At 45.4% G+C, this 25,641-nt stretch overlaps 2 protein-coding genes and 1 pseudogene across 3 annotated transcripts in view; 1 reads left to right on the top strand and 2 right to left on the bottom strand.

Moving 5' to 3' along the window:
- The window catches only part of LOC142457785 (vacuolar ATPase assembly protein VMA22-like), a 29,575-nt pseudogene extending 26,600 nt beyond the window's left edge, over positions 1–2,975 (bottom strand).
- A 386-nt stretch (positions 2,976–3,361) lies between these two features.
- UTS2 (urotensin 2) lies at positions 3,362–13,058 on the top strand. Its single transcript, XM_075558834.1, is given in 4 exon segments — positions 3,362–3,402; positions 10,012–10,160; positions 10,404–10,505; positions 12,928–13,058. Coding segments are annotated over 4 exon segments (423 nt in total).
- A 5,735-nt stretch (positions 13,059–18,793) lies between these two features.
- Positions 18,794–25,641, bottom strand: part of PER3 (period circadian regulator 3) — a 60,075-nt gene continuing 53,227 nt past the window's right edge. For both annotated transcript variants that reach the window (XM_075550611.1, XM_075550617.1), the window contains 3 exons: positions 23,013–23,175; positions 21,976–22,126; positions 18,794–21,099 (listed from right to left, as the gene is read on the bottom strand). In XM_075550611.1, coding sequence (XP_075406726.1) covers positions 21,016–21,099; positions 21,976–22,126; positions 23,013–23,175 — 398 coding nt within the window. In that variant the 3' untranslated portion in view covers positions 18,794–21,015. The remainder of the gene's footprint in view (positions 21,100–21,975; positions 22,127–23,012; positions 23,176–25,641) is intronic.

Genomic DNA, 25,641 nt, shown 5'->3' with positions numbered 1-25,641 from the left:
CAGCTCGGCCCAGCAGAACCTCCACCGTGGCACCATCATGCCGGACGTGTCCAACTGTTGGACTCGACACCCAGGCCTTGGTAGCAATGAACACTGCTCCTCAAGTCTCCTCTAGTCTCGGGAGGGTGACAGAAATGCTGGCGGCAGGCTGCATGACTCACCCAGGTGACCTTCCGGTCATTCCCTTGATGCTACCCTCCACCGCCCACCCATCACTAAATGAGATTAATCAAATCAATCAATGGAGCAGACTGCACCCTTCCCCGGCCGCCGTCACTCTCTGTGATGACGCATCCCCGGTGGATTAAATCCAGTCCCCGGTGCCCTTCTTCTGGCAGCTCATCCTTCTTTGTAAAGTGGCCCTCCAGGTCACAGCGATGAAAAGGATGTCTCTGTGAGGAACACGAGGCCTGAGAGTTAAGCACCAGCCTACCTGTGCGTGCCCACCAGCTCCCACTGAGATGGGACTTTTTTTAAGGCAAGGGTATGGGCATATTTTTCCAAGATTTTGTAATGACTTTTTTTTAAAGAGCACTTTTAGATTTGCAGAAAAATTGTGCAGAAAGCACAGAGTTTCCGCATGCCCTCTCTTCCCTATTATTAAACCTTGCCTTTGGGTGGCCCAGTTGTTACACTGGATGAAGCAACACTGATGCATTTGTATGAACCAAAGTCCACCTTTTACATTAGGAGCTCTGGTGCGATAGATGTTCTGTGTTGGAGCTGATGGCAAAGTCAGCAGTTCAAAACCACTAGCAGCTCCACGGGAGAGAATCCGACGGGACTTTGCACTTCCATAAAGGGTTAGAGTCTCAGAAACTCACCGGGGAAATTCTACCCTGTCCTTACAGGGTCACTGTGAGTCGGAATTGACTCAATGCCAGTGAGTTTGGTTTTCCTGGTTTTGTATTAGGCTTTGCTCTTCGCACTCTGCAGTCCTGAAACTGCCTTCTGGTCTGCCTACTCCCCCTCGCCCTTCCCCTGGCTTCCTGGGGACCACTGACATGGTTTTGTCTTCTCTAGAATGTCACGGAGTTGGAATAATAAGGAACACAGCTTTTTCTGAAGGCCTAGTAGCACAGTGGCTAAAGCACTTGGCAACTAACCCACAGGTGGGTGGTTCAAAGACCCGCCAGCCACTCCTCGGGAGAAAGCTATGGCAGTCTGCGTCCAGAGAAGGGTCACTACAGACTGAATATGCCGTGTCTTGGAAGAAGTAGCCAGGACACCCCTTTAGAAGCAAGAATGGCAAGACTTCATCTCACACACTTTGGACATGTTATCAGGAGGGTCCAGTCCCTGAAGGACATCGTGTTTGTTAGTGAAAAGTAGGGTGATCCTAATGAGCTGGATCAACACAGTGGCTACAACAATGGGTCCAAGGACAACAATTGTGAAGCTGGTGCAGGACTGGGTGGTGTTCTGCTGGGCAGAGGGTCGCGAGGAGGCAGAACTGGTCCATGGGTAGGTACCAATAACCCCAACATGACTTGGGATCAACTCAAAAGCAGTGGGTTGGCAGCTTTTTCAGACTGGCTTCTTTCCCTTTGTTATTGTTAGCTGCCAGGGATCTAATGAACTCATGGCGACCCCCTGCACAATGGACCAGCTGCAGATCAGCCGGTCGAGATTTCCAGGGTTTTCATGGGCTGACTTTGAGAACTAGATCACCAGGTCTTCCCTCTGAGCCTGTCTTGGTTTGGGGCTCTGGTGAAACCTGTGCAATGTGGGCGACTCTGCTGGTCTCTGAAATTCCAGAGGCACAGCCTCCAGCACCAAGCCACAGCATGACCAAGTGACACTCTTTGACGGGGGTGTTAGCGGAATTACAGTAAACTGCCTTCTCTCAAACTAGGAGGCTAAGATTCAAGACTATCCTCCTGCATCGGAATGGGACGTGACTCCTGGGGGCTTATCAAGGGCCCGTCTGTGAGAGAGCCCTGCCCCAGGGCAATGTCAGTGGAGAGCATCCCCTGCTGACTGTGGTCTGTGGGTGGGGGAGCACCCTTGAGCAGAATGCAAACTCTGGGAGATGCCGTCATAAATCAGGCTTCCAGAGCACCTACTAGCAGAAGACGGCTCTCTGAGATGCACTGGTAGACTCGGTGTTGGGCTTCAGTGTTTGGAAGCCACCGTGTAGGGAGGAAAGCAAAACTTTGAGCAGTTGGGTGATTTCATGCTAGTTCTCATCTAAGTTTTGGGCATCTGATTTAATACATTTTCCCCATAACCAGCCAACATTTAATTATGCTAAGTTCTTTGATGGGAGTGGGGTGTAGAGCTTTTTAACATTTTTAATTTTGCAAGTGGAATTGATAGTTATTTTGAACTCACTCAGCCTGATAATCCTTTATAGAGCCCCAGTTCTGTGCTGGCTCCCGCAGTCAGCATTAGGAAATGGAGCTACTCTAGGGATTCAGTGGCATACTGAGAGTGTCTAGAATGAATGGTTCCTGGTAGAGGCACCTAGCGCTCCTCAGGAGGTTGTGCCCTGAGTGGAGGAGGCAGGTGGGCTCAGAACTCTGCGCTAAGGCATAGCGAATGCTCTTTTTTCCTAAGGATCCCTGAGGAGGGGGGAGGGAGAGTGCTTAGAGGGAGCACTTCAGCTGAACAATAAAGAGAAGGATGATTGCGGTCAGGTGGAGAGACAGCACCATGGCAGAGACAAAATTACAGCGACTCACCTCCGAGGAGCCGGGAGCCGCCGGAGGTGCCCAGAGAGCTGGAGATAAGGCAGAGAGGAGACGAGAGGTTTGTGTGGGCAGCCCTGCCCCATGAGAACACTGACCTCCCATTTCTCTTTCTGGTCCTCCAAGGTGAAACAGGACACAAATCGCAGCTCCACATGAACTTGACAGTCACTCACTCTGCCACTGACATGCCTTGGTGAGAAACACAGTCTGCTGATGTGTAATGAAGCTCTTCTGGACGCTAGCCAAGTCTGCCTCCTTGTCTACTTTGGACGATGAAACCATTCTGGAAGCAGATGGCCTGTGGGCCAGGAAGGGGCTGAAGGCTGGTTTGGTAAGTGGGGTAGTCTGTGTGCAGCAGTTCTTTCAGCACTGGGGTGGGGGGTCTCCATTTCTCCACAGTCCCCGCCACGCTCTCTCCACCAAACCTGCTTTGCTCATTTACCTATCACCTCTCTGAAATCCTATAATTCCTCATCAGGCTCAAAGCACACTGCCATAGAGTTGAGTCTGACTCACAGTGACCCTATAGGACAGAGAACTGCCCCCTTGGCTTTCACGCTTTACCGGAGCAGACAGCCCCATCATTCCTCAGAGACTAGCTTGAAAATAAGCAGGGGAGGCGATGTCTGACTTTCTCTGACTTCACAAGGGGAGAGCGAAACGCCAGCATGAGCAGCAGCTTCCCAAGGCTGATTGCTATGAAGGCGAGGTCAGACAAGCTCCATCCTCCAACATCCTTAGTTGTTATGACACCAAGCACCCCTCCTGCAGCCCTCTTTCCTTCTCGGCTGGGTGCAATCATTCCTTGCAAATGGCATCACTGAACTCAAGCCATACTCATGAGCACAGAGTTCACTAGGGAAGAAAGCAGGTTTCAATTCAGGATCAGAAATGCTCAGGACACAGTTGGTCAGAAGAGCTTCTACTAGGCTGGGCCTGCAGGCAGGCCTCTCTCTGGCCCCCGGTCCCTCGGCTTGGCCCTTATCCTGTTGGGCAATGTGGCACAGCTCTTTCAGGGCTGCCAGCAAATGTCCCAAAGACAGCCCTTCTCACATTGAGCCTCAGCCCTGGCTGTGGGTCAGGAAGCCTAGCTGCCCCAATCACGTGCCTGGAGGCACCCCACTCCACAGTGAGCCTCCGACCTGAAGGCCCTCGGCATTCCTAGCTCTGTGGGCCACGAAGCCCACCACTCCGTGGCGTGTTCTGGCTCTTGGCTCTGCTGCCGTCATTCTGCCACGTCTCCAGTGTCACCGTTTTCTGTCCCTGGGTCAAGAAGGTGCAATGTGCAAGCCCCCAAGCCACATTTTATTGTTGATGATCGTGGTATTCCCCCTCCTGCTTCTGAGATAGCTCACATTATATTCCCTCAGGATGGAAAAATGGACCAATCCCATGTTAGAGGTCCATGTTTTTAAAACCACCACTAACCTTGGTTAACAATCCTTTACAACCAAATCATATAATCCTACCAGCCTGTTCCCCCACCCTTTCTTACTTAAACCCATTCAGGGAAAAGTTGTTAGTTTGTTACAAAAAGACTACAGTTAGAAGAGCCTGGTTAAGTAATCCCTTGCGATCTTAATAGTCGTTCCTCCCTGAGATGAAAGTACCAGCTAGGCGGTGCCCCTTCCCATCAGTCCCTGCCCACGGAGCACCCACTAACAAGGACGCTCAATTCACATGTGGGCAGGCTTCAAACAGGTGGTGGGCGAATCCTCATTATCTCCTTCATTCCATCTCATCACAAACCCTGTGAAGCCCTCTCATTCTGTCTCCTACTAGGATTGTGTTGTAAAAAGGTCAGCTGAGAGCAGACAGGGTGGACTCCGGGTGATTTCAAACGAAAAACTAGTTAGAGCTGTGTGGGTTTGGCATAGATCCAATGGACACTGGTGCTCCACGGGCAAAGGCCCCTAAAGGAACTGCTGGCTGCTTCATAATGTGAAAGAGATTCGTTTGGAAAAGCCGAGTTGCCACTGGTTAAAAGCTCCCACCTTTGGTGAAGGTAATCATTGTTCCCAAGAGTGCTGACATAAGAGTGAAGCCCTCCAGGGTAGAATGAAGCACTCACTCAGTACCTTTCTGGGACAAGGTGACATTGTTATTGATGGCCTATTGACGGAAAGCAGCTTTAGCCTTTAGTAGTAGCTTAATTAGGCCACGTTGTAAAACCTTCACTAATAACTGTCAGAAGCACCCCTGAGTCACCAGACAATGACAAAGCTTGGCACAGAGCTCTCCCTGAGGAGGGAGCGCTGAAGCTCCCCCCCCCACCTCTGAAGGTGCCCTCAGCAGCCATCAGTGTCCTCAGAGGGCACTCATGTTTACGCAGCACCAAGGTCTTGTGTGTGGGGACAGGGCATTTGGCAAAGAATATTGGTGATGGTGCACAGCATCCTGGTAGCTGCTGCTGCTGCGCTCCCTGAGCTGTCCCCATGAAAACAGGGACGTGGCATGGTGCATGCTCCGGTCTAATCTGACTTGAGGTCATGATAGTGGGGTGAAGGAAGCACCAAAGAGCTAGAGGAAAGTTGTGTGTTTCACCGGTGCTATACTGCACACTGACTGGCTCATCTCTTCCCCATGATCCTTCTGAGTGGATGTACAATTGTCTACAGATGAGCATTGGGTCTCCACTCCATGCCCCCGCCCCCCTTCACATTGGGTATGATTTTATTCTGGGTCTTATATATCTGGTACCTGATCTCATCGACACCTCATGATCGCACAGGCTGGTGTGCTTCCATGTGGGCTTTGTTGTTTCTGAGCTAGATGGCCGCTTGTTTAGCTTCAAGCCTTTAAGACCCCAGACACTCTATCTTTTGGTAGCCGGGCACCATCAGCTTTCTTCACATTTGCTTACGCACCCAATTTGTCTTCAGCAATCGTGGAGGGAAGGTAAGCATCACAGAATGCCGGATTATTAGAACAAAGTGTTCTTGTGTTAAGGGAGTACTTGAATGGAGGCCCAATGTCCAGCCTTAATATTCTTAACATATAGATATGAGTACATAGTTCTATTCCCCTCTCATTACATATATATATATATATTTACATATGTACATGCCTATATTTAGGCCTCTACAAATGTCCTTTGCCTCCTGGTTCTTTCCTCTATTTCCTTTTACTTTCCTCTTGTCCCACCATCATGTTCGGCCTTCATTCGGGTTTAGTAATTCCTCACTGCTATATTGCCCTTGATTGAGCCCCACTAGGCATCCTAGGATGTTCTTTCCATGATTTTAGTTCACTGGTTGTTCCTTTGTCCCTGGGGGTTGGTTCCCCCCAACCCCATTTCCTTTCTCCCACCTCCCCTTCTCCCATATCCTCCCCCCATCCCCAATCATTGGTTTCATTTCTGATTATTATTTATATCGCCTATCTTATCTAGATAGACATGCAAATACATTAATAAGTTCAAAAGTCAGGCAAAGCCAAATAAAACAACAAAGGAAGTCAAAACCAACAAAGCAATAGCAACAGCAAAAACAAACACAAAATAACACTAACAAAAAGAAAGCCACTGACAAAGATGGAAAAGCCTATAAATAGCTCCAAGGTCTGTTTGTTGGCCTTTAGGTAAACCTCTCAGGGACAACAAGGAGAGTAGAGATACCAGGAGGATTAGGGGAGGGTGGGCAGAGAAAGGGAGCATCAATCATAAGGATCAACCTGGACCCCCTCCCAGGGAGACAAATAGTGGAAAAGTGGGTGAGGGGCGACAGAGGACCATGTAAGATATGGAAAAAATAATCTATAACTTACCAAGTGTTCATGAAGGAGGGTGGGTGGGGGAGGGAGGGGGAAGAAATGGGGAGCTGATATCAGGGCCTCAAGCGTGAAGAGAGTGCTTTGAAAAAGACTATGGCAGCATATGTGCAAATGTACTTGACACATTGGAGGAATGTATGGATTGTGATAAGAGATGTAAGAGCCCCAATAAAAGTATTTTAAAAATTCAGGCTGAAAAAAAGATGAATTCTAAAGAAACTACAGCTTTTTACCGACAAAGTAAATATTGATTGACCTGCTTTCCCCCACCTAACTTTTGGAAAAGATGTGGAGAGAATAAAAGGGTAAGCTACACTGAGGATATGGGGAATCAAAGGATAAAGAGTGGGGCAAAGTCACTGTTCCATGCTCCTTGGCTTTAAAATTTTCCAATAATCTACTCTGCTACGTACTTGAAAGGGAAAAGGGAAAGAAAAACGGGGAAGTGGCACATGGTGGGTTAATGGCATTTTACAAAAGCAAACACCCTTCAGCCTGCCTCCTTTTCAACCTCTTGGTGAAACTACATTTCCTAAATATGTATGTATGTGAAACAGTATTAAAGAACATATTGAGAAAAGAAAATCTGTTAATTCCTTTATGCAAGCACAACTGTTTTCATGGTTTTAATACCATTCCTAGTGGGGTTTTTTATTAACTGTAAATTAGCTGGGGGTTTACATTTAAGATCATTTTTGTATTCAACAATTTATGCACAGCATTTCCCGCGGCTGTTACCTTTCCAAAGTAGATTGCCAGGCCTTTCTTCTGAGGTGCCACAGGGAATATTTGCACCACCAACCTCTCAGCAGCACTGTACAGACCTTTTGCCGGCACAGAAGTGGTGCTGGAAAATACTTGTGTGAGTTAATGAGGCGAAGACACCCGACACTCCTGCCACTGCCACTCTTATCCAGGCCAACACCAACTAGGTTCACACACCCGAGTCCAGCAGTGAGCAGCTATGACCCAGCTGTCGCTGTCGACATGTCTTCCTTTGGCCTCTGGGAGCTTGGTGCCCCTCCTCCCCTTACTTCACAGGCCACTGGCCCCGATTTCACCGACCTCCAACAGGCTCCACGAGGGTGTCAAATGTCACCTTCTGAAAGTACCCCCCAATATCCCTACATAAAACAGTAACTTCCCCTGCAGAGGGACGGCAAGCTTGGTGGGGTGGAGGGTCGGTGACACAAAGGAAGGCACTGGGTCAGACTAACCCAGCGGCTGTCACAAAGGGCTCCCGCGCAGCACAGCAGAAATTGTGAGGACGGTGCAGGACCAGGCTCTGCTTGATCCCGTTGTTCACCAGCTGGCTCTCAGCATCTCACCCTCACAATCCACCGCCAGCCCACTGCACTCTCCTTAGCCGGATTCCTCTTCACAGCAATGGTCACCTGCCATGCTGGCTCTCGGTCTCTGCCAGTTGGAAAGCTACAGGAAAGTGATGGCTCCTTTTCTTTCATTCCGGGCTCTTTTCCCTAAGCGAGGTCTGGTGTATGGTCAGTGTCCCATTTATTTTCACAAATGTTTACTGTTTACAGTGTTTGACAAGGCACCCTGGGGTGCTGTGGGTTGCTAACCACAAGGCTGGCAGTGCAATCCCATCAACCCCTGCAGGAGAAAGATGAGGTTGTCTTCTCCCAGAAAGGTTTATGGTTTCGGGAACCCTATAAAGGATTGGACCTGGTAGCAGTGGGTTTACTATGTATGAGAAATAGAGAAAGTACAATGTGTCTTAGAAGGTGGTAAGAGCAATGGGGAAGGAAAAAAAATGGAGCCAGGCAAGATAGACTAGGAGCACTGGGGTGGGGTTGGTTGCAATTTTTTAAAAGTGTGGTAGGGGAAGGTGTACAGAGAAAGCAGCATTTTAACAAACACTTGAGCGAGCGTGCCCTGCAGGTTCTTGGGAAAGAGCCTTCCAGGCAGAGGGATCAGCTAGTGCAAAGGCCCAGAGGCAGGGAGATAGTCCTGAAGCAGCAGGAGGGTCAGAAGGAATGAGGCACTGTGTGAAAGCAGGAGAAAACAATTACAAGGAGCCCATGGAGTTATTTTAAATCAGCTTTAGCCAGGTATCATGCACAAACAATAAAATGCACCTGTTGTAAGTGTATGGTTGGTTGGACTTGGTCATTGTAGAAGAGGGAGCGTCAAAAAGTTCAAGGAAAATTCAATCATCTTTTAACTTTCCAGGGATTTGTTGAAGCCCCTTCGTACGCCCAGCTCACCGCTGCCTCCATCAAGATGTAGACCATTCCTATTTTCCTCAAATTCCTTCTACATCCCATCCCATGCCCCAGGCAACCACTGAGCTAATTTCTAGTGGTAATTAATTTTTGCCTTTTCTAGAATTCCTCTTAAATGGAATCGAGCAGTCTACTCTCCGGGGTCACCTTATGCTTCATAGAACATTTTTGAGGCTTCACCCATGTGTGTGTATCACTGGTCTATCTTTTTATCCTGAATATGGTATTCCACAATCGAAGTGTCCATTTGCCTGCTGTGGACATGCATCTGGTCTGCAGTGTTTTGCTACTGTGACCATGTGTTTACAGGTCCTTGTGTGGGCATGCTTTTATTTTGTTTGAGTATACACGTAGGATTTGGATTTCTGAGTTCCGGGTAAATATGCCTTAGTTTTATATATAAGAAAGTTCCAGACGGTTTTACAGAGAGGTGGCACATTTTTTGTCCCCACTCAATGGAGGAGTGGCCCAATTATTATTTAAAAAATTTTTCTCAGTAACCCAACAGTCGTTACTTTTATGTTTAGATCAATAGAGGGCTTGGGAGAAAAACTGACATGATCTGATTTGTTTTCTAGAAGCCTCTCTTTGCTGTGCTGAAACTAGAGTATGATGGGATAAAATATGGAATATGGACTGAGACGCCTGAGGAGATGATGGCAATAATCCAGGCTGGCCAGAGTGGAGGTGGTGAATAGCGGTCTAATTCTAGAAGCATTTAGAAGCAAATTCTGGAAATGTTCATCCCTGAGGAATGGTATAAAACTTCAAGGAAAGTTGTTATGCCCATGATGCAGCAGCGGTGGTTCCAAGTGTTAGAATCGTCATCTCCCATGGGGGAGACCTGGCCTCCATTCCCAGCCAATGGACTTCACGCTCAGCCGCCACCTGGCGTGGCAGGTTTCTGTTGCTACGATGCTGAAAAAGTCCCACTGAAGCTTTCAGATGAAGATGGGCCAGGAAGAAATGCCTGGGGATCTACTTCTGAAAACTTGCCAGTGAAAACCCTGTAATCACAACACTCTGATCTTCAACTAGTCAAGTGCCTGGCTGTACGAGTCTGCGGCCGACTTGATGGCAACCGCACATTGCTTTTCTCCCGCACAGTCGGGAGAGCGCGGTTTTACCTGAGGTGAAGTGCACGCACAGCATTGCCTGCATGTGTCCCCGGCGTCCTTGCGTAACTGATATGAAGTATTCATCCTATTTAAAAGTCCATTATTCACTTTAAGTTTTCTTCCTCTGACTGTAATTCTAGCATGGCAGCCCCAAACACCACTTGTCACCCCATCCATTCTCCTCAGGACAGATCAAAAAGAAAGAAAACGCAGTGCATTTCGTGACACGCCTCATAAATCCACGTCTCTCTGCCTTGGCCACTCCAGCTAACACCCGACCCTCCCTTTACCTCATGAGTTGTGGCTGGACATTACTTTTCACGCCAGATTTATTCGCTGAACTCTTCTACCTTTATGTAATACCGCATTTGTACTCCAGGCAACGAGACTGCAAATTTATTTTAAAGAATGACATCAATGCAAAGTGATTGCCGTTTTGCCTCCATAGCCAATAAATTCTATTTCACTTTTTGAGGGAGCTATTTATGAGGTCACCGGGCAGTATATAATCAAATGAGGAGAGGCAATTTGCAAGTTCTGGATAACAGAAGCCAAAGAAGACCCACACCCCCTGCCAGCCATGTATCAGCTGGCCTCCTGCTTGCTTTTCATCGGATTCTTCAATCCTCTCTTCTCTCTTCCTGTCACGGACTTCAGAGAGGTGTCCCCTCAGCTCTCAGGTAAGATGAGTCTTTCTCTCCAGGTTAGCCTCGCATCTTCAAGGGTTCTCAGTGCAATATGAGTGATAAGAATAGGGATTCTTATTTGGCAAGTGTTGTGGTACCTTTATTTTTGTAACAGCAAAATGAATGCGGATTCTTGTTTACTAAGAGTCTTGTGAGAGTTGTAATTCCAGCTAGGGAAAGAATTATTATAAGATCCTCACTGGAAATTTTAGAGTCAGGTAGTAGGTATGGTTTTATTCCCCTACCAAAATATAAAAGTAGGAATTCTCCTACTGACTATGTTACCTCTGTAACTCAAAATTTTGTTTTATTAACTTAAAAAATTTCAGCAAATTTAACATACTATAACCTTTAGCTTTTATTTTAAATGAACTGATCAGATGCAGGATTGGTTGCTCCTACATTCAATTAGTGGTATATTTCTTTCCAGATGAAGAACAACCAGCTGATACAAAAGTATTTTTTAAGTAAGAAGCCATAGCTAGGAATGTCCCAGATTTCCAAGTACATTGATCTTTTCTTTTTAATTTGCGTCATTCAGCCCAAGTCTAAATTGGATTCAGAGGGGAAAAAAAGTATCAGCCAAGTAGATACTTACCCGAATTTAGCTCAAGAAATGAATCATGGGGAAAAAAAATTAACTTGCGTTTACCTTAACTTCCGATTTCTTTTTAAAGTAAAGGGAGGATTCTTCTAAGCCATTGATCTGATCATTTGTAGCCTTCGACACCTTCTCCAGGCAGGCCTTCTGGTAATTTTGAGCACTGTTCGCCATCCTGCACTTCTCGTCAGTTTCTAGAGCCACTGAGCACTAGGGTCAACTAGCAGGTAAATCGTGTTCAAAACAAGCATTCACCTCACTGAATTGCTGCTACTCACAGAAGAATAGTGAAAAGCAAATGGAACCCAGGAGCAAACCTTAAGCTATTACTCTCAGGCTGTGGGACCTAAGCTCCTAACTACAAGGTCAGCAGTTGGAACCTACCTGCCGCTCCATAGGGAGAAGATGAGGCTTTTTGTTCCTGTACAGAAACCCACCGGGACAGTTCTACCGTGTCCCTTAGGGTAGCTCAGCTTCAGAATTGACTTAAGGACAGTGAGTTGTGATTTACTGTCATCTTTTCAAATTTACATTTCATTGTTAAGATGAAGTAAGAGAAACTACGATGGAATGAGTACCGTCTCACTTGAAAGTTCTCACACAGGTGGCAGCTTACCTTAGGCTACCTGCCTCTCATTGGTTTCTCCATCATGACAAACACTCACCTATGGTGAGTGTTTCCAAGATTCTCATCAACACCCTTCAGAACCATTGTAAATGCACTCAGATGCCTTTACGCTGGCTTGCTCATTGTCTCCCCATCAAGGTTGTAGCTAATTATCTGTAAGTCTGGGGCATGCTAGCTTTCTATGTGGCTTCCAGTCTGGCTACCAGTCTGGCTTCCCAACCCTAAGTGTCCCCGTAGCACTGTCACGCCCACACTTACCTTACACCTTACACAACTCATCTCAGACCTGGCATGCACTCACCACATACTTTGTATGCACCGAAGGAGCCTGGTGGCCCAACAGTTAAGCACTCTGCTGCTAACCAAGATGTTGGAAGTATGGACCCACCAGCCATTCCATAGGAGGAGGAAGATGTGGGAGTCTGCTTCCAAACTTTGTAAATTTGGAAAACCTATGGGGCAGTTCTGTTCTGTCTGAACAGATCACTCTGTGTTGCATATGCTTACAATTACTTCACATACTTACTATACACCTTACACATCCTAACACAATTCACACTACTTCTCGTTCACCTTACGTACAGGCTCATCACACATGTCACACATGCTTAGCAAAAACCTTCTACATCTTTATCTTTGACCTAATGTACTACTTAGTCCACCACGTTCCACACGGACATCTTAAATCCCTTTAGGATTATTTTAAAGCATATTCTTTTATAATTGTGACGATGATATTTGTATCTCAATCTTGAAGTTCAGGATGAGGTATCCTATTTGTTTTATAGAATGGTAAGTCTCCTCTGTTAGAAAACTACTCCTTTGTGGGTCCCCTCTAATTCCACCAGCCACATCCTAAGGCCAAAAGGCAGTAGGCAGCGGTCGGTAAAAGAATGAGGAAGGATCTGCTTTTTGAGCTGAAACTGTTTTCAGAGAGGCCCAAGCAAGGCTGCTCTGTCATGAAGGTGGTGAAGCAGCGGGCCCCGCTCCTATAGGCAACTTCCTGTTTGGCTGGCTTGTACTCTGTTAAGTTCCCATCGCTCTACTGAAATGCCACTGACCAATTGAGCCTCTGAACTTTTCCTAATATTCCCACTGGCCTTGGCATCACATTCCTAGAAACACGAGGACAGAAATAACCAAGGGGCTACTGAACCGAGTGACTGCTATGTGATTTCTCCTGGCAGCCACTGATGAAGAGGCAAGATGGACTTCCAGTGAGGTACGAGCTTCCCTTCTGCGGATGCTGCCAGAGATGCTGCATGCGCAGGGAGCTGCTGGTCTTGGGATGCCAGGTGAGGAGAAAGTATGTGCTTAGAGCCTGTCTCATGGTGCTGCTGCTCAACTTACCTTCCACTCCTGTCCACTAAACGAGGAAAACCCCGATCATGAAAGATAAAAGATGAACTGTGCAAGTCAACTATCCAACTCTTTCCCCTTCTGGCTGAGAGGTTCCCTCGGCTAGTGGGGTTCTGTTTAATGGTTTTCCTTTTCCCCAGGAACTCCTTGCGAATGCTCTACTTAGAGTCTCGGTGTGTATATATATATATATTTCTGTATGGCTTTTTATTTGGGGGGAGATATTATTCCAGTTTCTAGAGCACAAGATTAAATCCTGGTTTCTCACTACTAATGTCAGCCAGCAGTGACTTAATCTTTCTGTCCTTCAGTTTCTTAGCCAGTCAACAGGAACGTTAAAAAGCACCCACCTCACAGGGTTACTGTGAGGCGTCGGTGAGAGAATGCAGGGACAAGGCTCAGGAGGGTCACACAAAAAGGAGCTCGGTGTCGGCTGTTACTGGTGTCTCCCTCTCTCTCTCTGTGTGCTCTTCAAAGCACTGGCACAAATACTCGGGAGGGTTCTGAAAATGACACGGAACTCTCAACTGACATTCCTGAACAGAAAAGCATCCCCTTTGCCGTCACCTATTTCTGGTCAACCACTTAAGTGCTACCTGGATGAGGGGAACGAGCCTTTTACGAGTTCCACAGATAAGAGCAGGAGGGCCTCTGCCTGCCCGAGCAGCGGTTCTCAACCTGGGGGTCACGACCCTTTTGTGGGGTCGAACAAGCCTTTCACAGGGGTCGCCCGATTCATCACAGTAGCAAAATGACAGCTATGAAGTAGCAACGAAAATAATTTTAAGGTTGGGGGTCACCACAACATGAGACACTGTATGAAAGGGTCGCGGCATTAGGAAGGCTGAGAACCACTGTGCTAGAGGGTGAGAAAAAGAAAGGGCAGGCATTGGGCCTAATTTAGTAATACGCTACTCTGTGTTTTAAATGAAAGGATTATAAAATGAAAACAGAGATTGGATGGTGAGCCTGTTTTCCAAATATTATTTTCCAGAACCAAGAACCAGCAGTTTCCCCTCAGGAGGAACAAGAAACGTAAGTAATTCAGTGCATGAAAATTAGGCTTAGGAAATAGAACATTCTATACCCAACTGAAGAGGATTCTAAATTCATGAACTAAAGAGTGTTCTTGGCAAGAGGATCCTTGGCATGAATGAGAGAAATGATCTTGGTGGAAACCATCACTTAGAATCATGGGCCAATCAGTGTTATTTTAAAGCATTCGTTTTTCCAGATTTTGATTCATATAAGATCTTAATGCAGGAAGCACTTATCCAGTGGTGGCTAATTGGTGGAAATTATTACAAGTTAAAAGAGAATGAAACATAGATAAGGGCTGGCTTTCAAGTTTCTGACCCACTTGCTGCTGTATTTCAACCTGTGTCCCCGGACCCACAGCATCAGTATTACCAGGCAACTTGGGGAAAAACAGACTCTTAGACCTGCCCAGGACATTCTGAGTGAAAGCCAGTCCTTTAACCAGCCCACAGGTGATTCACATGCCTGGCAGGGAGGAAAACACTGCAATGTCGCATGCCAGTGCAGGAATGGCAGGCTGGAAACGTTGAGATGGAAGATGCACACGAGAGACAATATCCAGAAAATTACATGTAAATTTAAAAATTGTAATTGGGCATGAACTCAAATGGTGTACGTTTAAGAAAAGGTACGTCTGAGAAAATGCTGAGTGAGCTGGCTCCTGGGGAATCAGGAATGCCAGAACAGGACTGTGCTCCGCGGGGCTTGTAATGGCTGATGTTTTGGAAGTAGGCTGCCAGGCATTTCTTTCAGGTGCTTCTGGTGGATTTGAATCTCCAACCTCTCACTTGGCAGCAGTATGCTGACCATTTGTACTACCCAGGGATTCTCGTACAGTAACCCACGGCCATTGAACTAATCACAACTCACAGCGACTCTGTAAGACAGAGTGTAACTGCCTCATCGGTTTCTTAGGTTGTCAATCTTTACTGAGGCTGACTGCCACATCTTTCTTCCACGAAACAGCTGGTAGGTCACCATCTCTGACTTCCCCGTTGGCACTGGGCACTTAACCACTGTGCCTCCAGGGTTCCTTTTATAATGACTTCAACTCAAACCAAACTCACTGCCATTGAGTCACCAGACTCAGAGCGACCCCCTGTGGGCTTCCAAGACTGTAACTATTTATGGGGGTAGAAAGCCCAGTCTTTCTCCCTTCGAACTGCCGACCATGCAGATGACAGCCAACCCGTATGATTAAAAGGAAATTTTAAACACTGAAAGACACATCACCTCGCTGAGAAGCAAACATGTGTGATTCCTAAAGGGCTTTGTGAATATGCTACTCTTACAGGCCTTTCAAGTTCACCTGCTGTCATCTTGGAAGACAGGCCTGGCAAGCTACTTCTAAATCAGCCATCCCACACCACACGGAGCACAGTTCTACTCTGACCCCTGGGTCACCAGGAGCTGGAGTTATGTCTTGACATGGGCAGTTCTAGCCTGTCCTGTAGGGTCACTCTGAGTGGGTACTGACTCATGGGCAATGAGTTTGGTAGCGATGTCTTTCTCATGCAGGACTCTTAATTCATTAACTTAACCCAGTGTTTGTTTGAATTGTTTGGGTTTCAGGCTCTCTCTGGACAAGACCCTAGAGTTTTACTGAGAGACCTTTTGGTTGGAACCAGGAAACAGTCTAAGAAATATGAGACTCCCTCTGAATGCTTCTGGAAATACTGTATCTGAGGTGAAATATGCATCTGCTACTGAACTAGAAATAACTATCTTAGAAAATGCAAATGCTTGCTTTTAAAAACAGCATAAGAGAAAAACTTAGGCAAACTATACTGTTATTATTTGGAAAATAAATCCTCTATGTTTTGCAAATAAACATGTGAGTGGTTTTTTTACTTATAAATATATCTTGAAAATTTATAATTCTACTTTCCTTCAATGAATCTTCAGTTAAGTCAAAACAAAAATGTTTGGAAGGTAAAAGGCTAATACAGGAACAGAAAGAAGCCAAGTGGTAGTGAGAGAGGAAATTCATGTGTTCAGACCCCTGAAAATGTCAGTCTTTCAACACTGCAGCCTGCTAGGTCACGAACATTTGTTAAAGGTAAAAATCCTCTTTAACTTGCTTACAGACAGAAAGAAAGAGAGGAAGAAGGGAGATAGAAGAAAGCTGAGGGACAAGAGGTTAAATTTATAGACGGAAAGAAATAATCTGATCTATCAATTTAAGAATACATGTATATATGCAAGTATACATTTACAAGGGGGTATCCCCCCCAAACTGGATTTTTTCAAAGCTATGTTTTTTTACAAAACAACCTTATCACCTTCAAAGCACTCTCCATTACACTTACTACATTTGTCAAATCTGTGATTCCATTCTTGGAAACATTTTTCAAACTCATCTGTTTGGAGGGCTGACAGCGCCTCCCTTGTTTTTTTCTTCATCTCTTCTATCATGTCCCTCTACATTGTCAGAAACAGTCGCATGGAGCAAGGCCAGTGGAGAAAGGGGCGTGGGGCAAGAGAGACATGCTGTTTTGTTGCCAAAAGCTAGTGCAGTGAGATGGCTGTGTGAACAGGTGGCCAAACCAGTCCCCCGTCTGCCACTTCAGTCCATTTAGGAAGTTGACTGATGTCCAGAAAGGCATTTGCCATCAATCGGCATTTTGAGCTTTCCCATAGCGCTGCACTTATAAGCCGTGGTCAACATCAAACCGTTTCTGCGGCAATTTTCCCAAGCAGGAAACACCACCTCACAGCCACATGCTGTTCTCTTAAATCAGCCACCACAAAACAATGAGATTTGAGTGAAACTTTTTACAAAACACTTTGCTGTGACCAGAGAGAACCTTATTTGGTGCACTAACTTAGAGAGAGTTGCCCGATTCTTGCCAAGTGGGGGAAATGCACACGACAAAAGCTCTGCTTCATTCAGTGCAATTCTGTCCTTTTTTTGGGGGGGGGTACTCATTAGCATATCAACATAAATGTTATTTTGTGTATGTATAGAATATGGAGGGGCCTATAAAAAGTTCCTGGGAAAATGGAATTATGAGATAATGGAATTTCCCCACAAACTTTTGGAAGCCCCTGGTAGAAGCTACAAGCTTCTCAGAGTCGTGTGCGGTTCCCAAGCACACAGTGGGGCCGACTCCCGTGATGAGAACGCTGAGCCTCCTGACTCGGGCCCTGTCAGAGCAATGAAGTCTGCACTGGTCTTGTCCACGAACGCCACAGGTGCCTTGTGGGGTACAGACTGATCAACTGCCCACTTTCCCTCATTCCAGATACTAAGAATAGCGATAAGGCAACCCGGCTTTTGAGCTCAGAGGAAGGTGTAATGACAAACATGTTGCCCTTGACTACAGTGATGATGATGCTGGGGAGAAATTCAACTAGAACTAGGACTCCAAACCGATTCCTGCGCCACAAAGCGGTTTGATACTGGTGATTCCAGGAAGGCCGGGAAGGTGGGATTCCACACCAGTACAAATTCCCAACCCCCTCACACGCTGTATTTTGCAGTTATGTTTTAAGGGTGCAGCCTGTGGAGTCAGATCACTGGGTTGCTTCCTTCCTCTTCACACACACCAGCTGTGGGTCCTGGGCCAGGTGGCTCAGCTCCGTGGCGTCCGCATTCCTTGTCCTTCTCTGGAGCAGCGGACATAGCAACGCTCATCTCACTGGGTGTGAGATGCTGGGAGCACTAACTTGCACTAAAGCCCATGACAGGCCGTGCTACGGCAGCATGCACACAGTCCACACCGGGCTCTTCTTGCTCTTACTTTGCTACAGAAAGGTGCCAATGATTTGAAAAAGGCAAAAATTAAAAGAAAAACCACTGGCTTCAGGATTTTGAAGAAAATGTTCATTTCTAGATCTTGAAGCCACTATTTACCATGAGACTCTAGAACACAGGCTCACTCCACAGAGTCCGTAAGAGTGCCCAACAAAACATTATACATTGATTAAATTCATTAGCTTTAAAGATAGATAAAAAACTCGTAAGCATAGATCCTCATACATACCTCACACACCCAAGGGAGGATTAAGTAAGACACGAACCTGGAAATACCTGTGTGAGTCCTACACACAGTAGGTTCTTCAGACTAGTAGTAATCAAATAAGAGGAACTTTTCTTACCTTGCTGGTGCTGTTACTACTGCTGATAGGGGTCCAGGGGCTGGTTCCAACACAGAGAACCCCCACTGGGGTTTCCAGGCTGTCATCTGTCCAGGAACAGACAGCCAGGTCTTCCTGCCTGGGGAGCCTCTGCCTGGGTTCAAACTGCTAACTATTCAGTCCGCAGTGGAGTGCCTAAGCACTGCATCATCAGAGCTCCTTTAATATCATAACACATCCCATATTATCTATTTTATCTATTGTGTATATATATGTGTATTACATAAATCTGGGCAAAGATTTAATGGCAGTGAAAAAAATTTTCTCAAGTTTCACATGTACAGTTTCTCGTTTTTGCTTTGAAAAAGTAACTAAAATATTAACAAAATCATTGAAAGAAGTAAACTCATGCAGTAATTATAAGTTCAGTTGAAAAAATTCAATGTGGATTTAACTTACTTGTGAATTACACTGGCGTTTCAGTAAATTGCGAAACCACCCCATTCACAGAGCAATAGTTTTTCCTAAGTTCTGACCGTGTCCAAGACATGACGGAGCCTGGAGTAACATTTGTGTGAAGATGAAAGCCTCCAAGGTACATTTTATTACATTTTCCATGATCATGATTAGAGAACATTACAAAAGCGAACCACAAAGTGGAGTGTGGGGAGACCCCATGGGGTTGGTGTTGTCCCGGCTGCCCTGGTCCTGCCCCGTCCATCCTTCCCCCCTCCCTTCACAGCAACAGCAGTGACGTCATGGGGTTCCCAGCTGTGACCTGCTCCCCATGGGTAAGTGTATGAATGCGTCCATACGTCTGCCTACCACGATGATCACCAGTTTGCAATGAAGCTCAGTGGAACACGCCCCCTCAAGTGTGCTACGGCAAAGGAAGGAATGAGTCTCCAGAAACAGTGGACACGAGGGGCTTGCACGACTGGAGAGCAGAGATTGAAAATATGCCCAGGGCTATGCAGCTGACCCTCTGGCCGCTGCAAGGACACACAAATGACACACTTCATTAGCATAAAAAAGTCGAGACCATCACCTGGTGGACAATATCCAGGCTGGATACATTTTTAAAACTGGATTTTTCATTAAGAGCAAAAATTCCAATACAACTTAACCAATACAACAAGGCTTCAGAAATCATGTAACTATGAATATAATGTCCTTTAATCATAAAGCAGGATTTTCACAGGAATGCTTAATGTTAGAAAATTCCAAGAAATTTTAAAAGGCAGCATTTGAAAACAATCTGATGATTTAAGGTAAAATTACCATCCAGGAAAATGCTACTTTAATGAGAAGATCTGAACTTGTGTGTGGGGTGGGGGGAGGGTGAGGGGAGGTTGTGTGTGTCAAAGTCCAGCAGCTGACCCAGATACAGAGGTTGGTTTTCCCACTCAGTATATCAAGATGCATTTACAAAAAGTTATAAAACTTCAAAGGAGAAAGAAATGTTTTCCTAAAAGAAAAATGATAATAAAAAATTTTAAAGACAAGAAAGGAAAAGATGAGTCCCTTGTTCCCAATAAAATATCTATAAAAAAATTTAGTCCTTTGCATGTAATCGGAGCTAAAAGGTTACTGGTAACCTTCATTTCCTCCCATTTCCATCTCCTGCGCCCCTCAGGTGTACATCTCCTAGACTGTTCTAAGCCTGAGAAGGATCCTGGACTTCTCTAAAGAGCACCTGTAAAGAGCTAGCTTAGTACGTAAGCAGCCACTCACTTCTTAAAAGGTGACTGCAAACAGCTCAGAGAGCACTGACCGTCCATGGTAGATGCTGTGGGTTCTTCAGGACACTGGCCCCACTGACTGGGCAAACATGTGTCAAGGAAGCCCTCCAAAGGAGAGAACCTCTTACGTGCATGAAAATGAGTGGGGGAGAAAGTTAACCCTCATCAAACCTCAGTCAATTTTGCTAAGACTGAGCATTTAAACACATAAGCACTAAAGAACACCGCCAACCTTTACATAGATTTTGAGGCTTTTTAAAGCTTCAAAATGGGGCAATTTCATTTGTTGAGATAGTTCTTTCATTATAACATTCGACATGCAAATATCAATTAAAACTCTCAAAGGATGAGGCCATGGCAAGCGTCTTAGTTTTTAAGATAAGGCTCCATAATTTCAGCGAATGGTAAAATGGAAGGGTACGGCATCTATAAAAATGGATGGTAAAATTCAACTCTAAACATTAGTATTTCCAGAAACATTACTGGGTGGTATATTTGAGGCCTGGTAAATACTCCAGTGACTTGTGCTGCAGAAGGAGAGCAAACTGGAGTACTGGCTGAATTTTCGGGGGGAGCACCAACTGTGAAAAGCCTAGGTAAGGCAACCAAGACGAGCACTGTGTGGCCCCAAGGTGGGGTTTCTTCAGGCCTCTCAAGAGGGGAAGAAGGGGGGATATGTAACAAAGGACACAGTACAGGAGTCGGAGGTTTGGGGCTCACTCCAGCTCTACATCTCATCATTTGTTTTGCATGACACCTGAAATGAAGTTCTGCTGTGCACATGCCTCATTAAAGACTGTCCAATCTCTTCAGAAGGCAGCATCTAAAAAGGCTCTAATGGACAGTTTTAGTGCATCGCGAACAAAGAGAAACAAAATATTCTAGACACAATGTCTGTTTGAAAAACGTTACCTACTAAAAAATAAAGAAGGAAAAGCCGTAACATTCGACAGCTTCGTGGTCATTTAGGAGTCAAGGGTAGCATTTAGGAGTCAAGGTCCAAGTGCTCCTTGTGTCCTGGGAAGTGTGCGAAGGTATGTCTGTCTGCACAGTCGCTCAAGTGCGGTCTTTGGCTGTACTCTGGTCAGGGTGTTCTGCAGCTTCCCCAGTGACGACTTTGTTTTCACCGGTGACAGAACCCTTCAGAAAAGAACAGGCAGGTAACTTGATGCTCACACCACCTGGAGGGTTTGTAAATGAGTCAAACAGACCCTGCAAGCCATTTTTAGCTCTGTGACGACCTCAGCCCATAGCTAAGCAGATCCACTAAAGTTCACTGTTTACTATTGGAAGGCAAATGATAGCATATTTTCTATTTGGGGGGATCTTGTCTCCATCTGACATTTATAGGAACCAGCCCAGCTCCTGCTTTTTGATAAGACCGTATCTCACCCTTCCTCAGTGGCTGGAACTCCTTTCCTTTATATATGAGGGGAGGTGGACTTCAATGACACGGTTACGTCATAAGCCTTGGCATCACACTCTTTGAACTCATGACTTTGTTCTTTTGCTTTGTTTTTAACGTCACGAATCCTCTGTCTTGATACATGTGGGATTTAAGACCCCATCACTAGTACAGCCATGGGTACCATCGTTACTGCTGCTTCCACCACCACCATCTGTCTGGACTATGGGTCCATCAAAGCATTGTTCAGGCCCAGTCACTGATGATCTCACTGAGAAACCCCCAGACAAGCAAAAGACCCTGGGGTCTCGCGGGCATTCCTGCTAGAGGTGAACCCTACTCTGGTATAAATCTTGCATTTCAAGTTTTTTCAAATATGCACTCCAACAGGTAAAAGAAAAAATCAAAAAGTCCTGTATTCAGAACCCAGTGAAGAGTGTGATCTTACACAAATTATTATCTGCACCCCTTCCTTTGTTGGTTATCTGTACATGGAGGTCACCACCACCTACCACCACGGTAAGGGTGACGGTTAATGTTATCAGAGAGGTCAGGCAATGCATAGTAAGTGCAAAGAGGGACACTCTGGGATTTCTCACTGCAGTGCTTACTTGGATATTGATTTCTGGAGGGACGGTCTGGCTCTGAATCCAAGCATGCACCTTGGCCAGCTCCTTGCTCTGTCCTTGGGAAAACCGGGGCTGTCTCCGCTTCATAGACTCCAGCTTCTCTAGGTCTTCCTTTAGTACAACATCGTTAACCCTGAAAACAAAACAAACCTTGAGAGTCAAGCCTTGAGAGTCCTGGATAAGATATGGGGTTTCTTATGCTGTCATTAAGAATCACACACACACACGCACACACTCCAAAAACTCAGTGTCATCGAGTCAATGCTGGTGCATAGTGACCCCGTGTAAGTTTCCTAGACTGTAACTGTTCACTGGAGTAGAAATCACAGGTTTTCTCCCGAGGAGCTGCTGGGGTTTACAAAGTGCCAACCATGTGGATCGCAGCCCAACACATAACCACTAGGGCTCTTCCAAGAACAGAACAAGTCTTTCTTATTTACAGCACTAAGAACAATATTATTGTATCTTCTACCGTGTTAATATTATATCTGTCTATATTAATAATACACATGATAACATGTGTTAGTTATGTTTCATCTTTTCTGGACAGAATACATCTGAAGAGTGTTTTGGTGAGGCATATACAAGCGACAGATTCTCCTCTTCTTTCCCTCACTGCTACTGAGTCAATTCTGACTCACAGGGACACTACACGGGCAGAGTAGAACTGTCCCTGTGAATCTGAGGCATGGCTCTTTCAGTAGAAAGCCTCGTCTTTTCCCTGTAGCTTTCCCTTATCTCTTTTGGTCTCTTAGAGACAGAAAGAACCAACCCAGAGGCTGCTAGGCCACCTTGGCCAGCACTGCCTTTCTCATGTTTCTTCCCTCATCACATGTAACACACGTGGTGCACTGTCACTATAAGTCTTACTATGAAAAATCATTCTTCATTTGGCTCCAAGTGAATGAATTTTAAAATACATTTTCTAAGTGCATGTACAAAAACACTGGAAAATCTTTTATATTACATGAGAACCCTCAATTTCATATGAAAGCAAGTCTTCTAAAGTGCTTCCTTACCTCTTAGGAACCTGATAGGTCATTAAAACGCACTCAGGGGTCTGTTCTATCATTGTCCAGATAGACTCTTGGGTGGAACCGAGAGTGGTTGCTTTTTGCTGTGTATCCTGGATTTCAGACGAGGAATCATGACGAGCAGAGTATGTACCGCTGCCACTGCTTCCTATGAAGAATCCACAATAACCACCATTTAGTAAATAACTGTCAGGCACTGATTTGCCATCCTGTCCCCACCCCTGGCAAGACTCTGGAAGCTGGTTGGTGGTCTTCCTCGCCACTGAACCTCCAGTGGAGAAAGCCTTTAGCCTTGATCTTCCTATCTCATCTCCTTCTCCACCCACCTGGTGCTTTTAAAAAAAAAATCATTTTATTGGGGCTTCATACAACTCATCACAAGCCATCCATCCATCCATCCATCATGTCAGGCACATTTGTACATATGTTGTCATCCTCCTCAAAACATTTGCTTTCTACTTGCGCCCTTGGTATCAGTTCATTTTCGCCCCTCCTTCTCCACTCCCCCTCCCTCATGAACCCTTGATAATTTATAAAGTATTAGTATTTTTTCATGTCTTACACTGTCTAATGTCTCCCTTCCCCCACTTTTCTGTTGTCCATCCCCCAGAGAGGAGGTTATATGTAGATCCTCATGATTGGTTCCCTCCTTCCCCTCCTCGTATTGCTACTCTCATTATTGGTCCTGAGGGGGTTTAATCTGTCCTGGATTCCCTGTGTTTCCAGCTCTTATCTGTACCAGTGTACATGCTCTGGTCTAGCCGGATTTTTAAGGTAGAATTGGGATCATGATAGTGGGGGGTGCGGGTTGGGAAGCATTAAAGAACTAGAGGAAAGTTGTGTGTTTTATCAGTGCTATACTGCACCTTGGCTGGCTCGTCTCCTCCCCAAGATGCTTCTGTAAGGGGGTGTCCAATTGCCTACAGATGGGCTTTGGGTCTCCATTCCACACTCCTCATTCATAATGATATGATTTTTGTTCTTTGATGCCTGATACCTGATCCCATGGACACCTCGTGATCACCCAGCCTCCCCACCAGGCTCTTCTGTTAAGGCAATGCACCTTGCGTCTTATCACTGCCCAGCAAGGCTCTGCAATCACTAGCACCCAGCCTCACTTTCTCACTTGCTTTTTCCAACTACAAATTTCTACCTCCCTGGTCTTAGTCTTCTTCAGCTCCCTCATCATTCAACTTAGAGACCACAATGCCATTCCACAATGCTCTTTTTCATTCCCTCTGACTTTTCACAACCCCCAAAATAGCCACTCTGATAGAGCCAATTACCCCCTTCATTCTAATCTAAACCCAAGCAACAGGGGATGCTGAAAGAAGCCACAGATATCTGGGTAGATGGTGCTAAAAAACCCACTATCACTAACCTCACAAGGATCAGCTGTATTATCAGTTATTAAGAGAAGACTATTAAAATATTCAACTATAATTGTGAAGCTTCCTTAATAGTGTGTAGACATTTAGAATCCTCTATCTTCTTTAAGGAAAAAATCCCTTTATTATGAAATGTATCTTCCTTTGAAATTGACTGTCTGATATCAGTGTGGCTACTCTACTTTTGTTCTGATTATTGTTCATGACATTTTTTTTACTTTTAACTTCTCTGTGACTTTATATTTCAAGTTGGATCTCTTGTAGCCAGCACATAAAATAAAATCTTCCAAAACTGGAACCCATGTAATGTGGAACCTGTCAGAGAAGGAAAACACAAATATCTTCCACTAAAATGACTGCATGCTGTCAGAGGTGGAAAACTTGAACGATTCATAAAAACAAGGCTGTCTTGTTGAGTTCTGGCTCCCACAGGTCTCACTGTATTATGTATTGATTTCTCACTCAAATGACAATCAAGGAGACATGACGTCAGTAAGATATAAGTTAGGGCAGATCACCATGATCAAGTTTTATAGATTAAATTGTGCCCCCCTACAACTATAGATGCAATTTGATTTGGAAACAAAGTTTGCTCTGGTGTTTAATGAGACCATATTGCTGGAGGGTATGTGCTAAACATATAAAAATAGCGTATTCGACAGAAGCAAACACAACTGGGAGAAACCGATGGCACACGAAGATCACAAAAGAGGCAAGACACTGGGGCTTGGAAGAGCCAAGGTAGGGTCTTCCCCCAGAGCAAGCAGACAGAAATCTCCTCTCCTGTAGATGATACTCTGAATTCAGACTTCTAGACTCCTGAACTGTAAGGAAATTAATTTCTGTACTTTAGAGCCACTCCCGTGTGGTCTAGCAGCCCTAGCAAATGAAGGCATCAACCAGTCGGATGGACTGTACGTTCAGTTACAGGGCCGTCTACTCAACAACAGCAGAACACATGCTCTTCCAAAGGGCATGCACCCAATTCACCATGAAAGATCAAATGGTGAGCCATTAAGCAAGACTCAATAAATTAAAACATACCAAGAAGATTCTCTGTCTGTAATGGGATTTATCTAGAAATCAGTAAAAGAAAAATTTGTTGAAATATCTCCAAATTCTAGGAAATTAAACAACACATTTCTATGTAACCCGTAGGATATAGGGAAAAAAGCAAATTAGAAGATATTTTGGGTTGAATGGTAATAAATTGACAATATAATAAA

This window comes from Tenrec ecaudatus, chromosome 1 (assembly GCF_050624435.1).
Source record: "Tenrec ecaudatus isolate mTenEca1 chromosome 1, mTenEca1.hap1, whole genome shotgun sequence".
NCBI classification, from domain to species: domain Eukaryota; kingdom Metazoa; phylum Chordata; class Mammalia; order Afrosoricida; family Tenrecidae; genus Tenrec; species Tenrec ecaudatus.
This window is presented reverse-complemented; position numbering and strand designations above follow the sequence as displayed.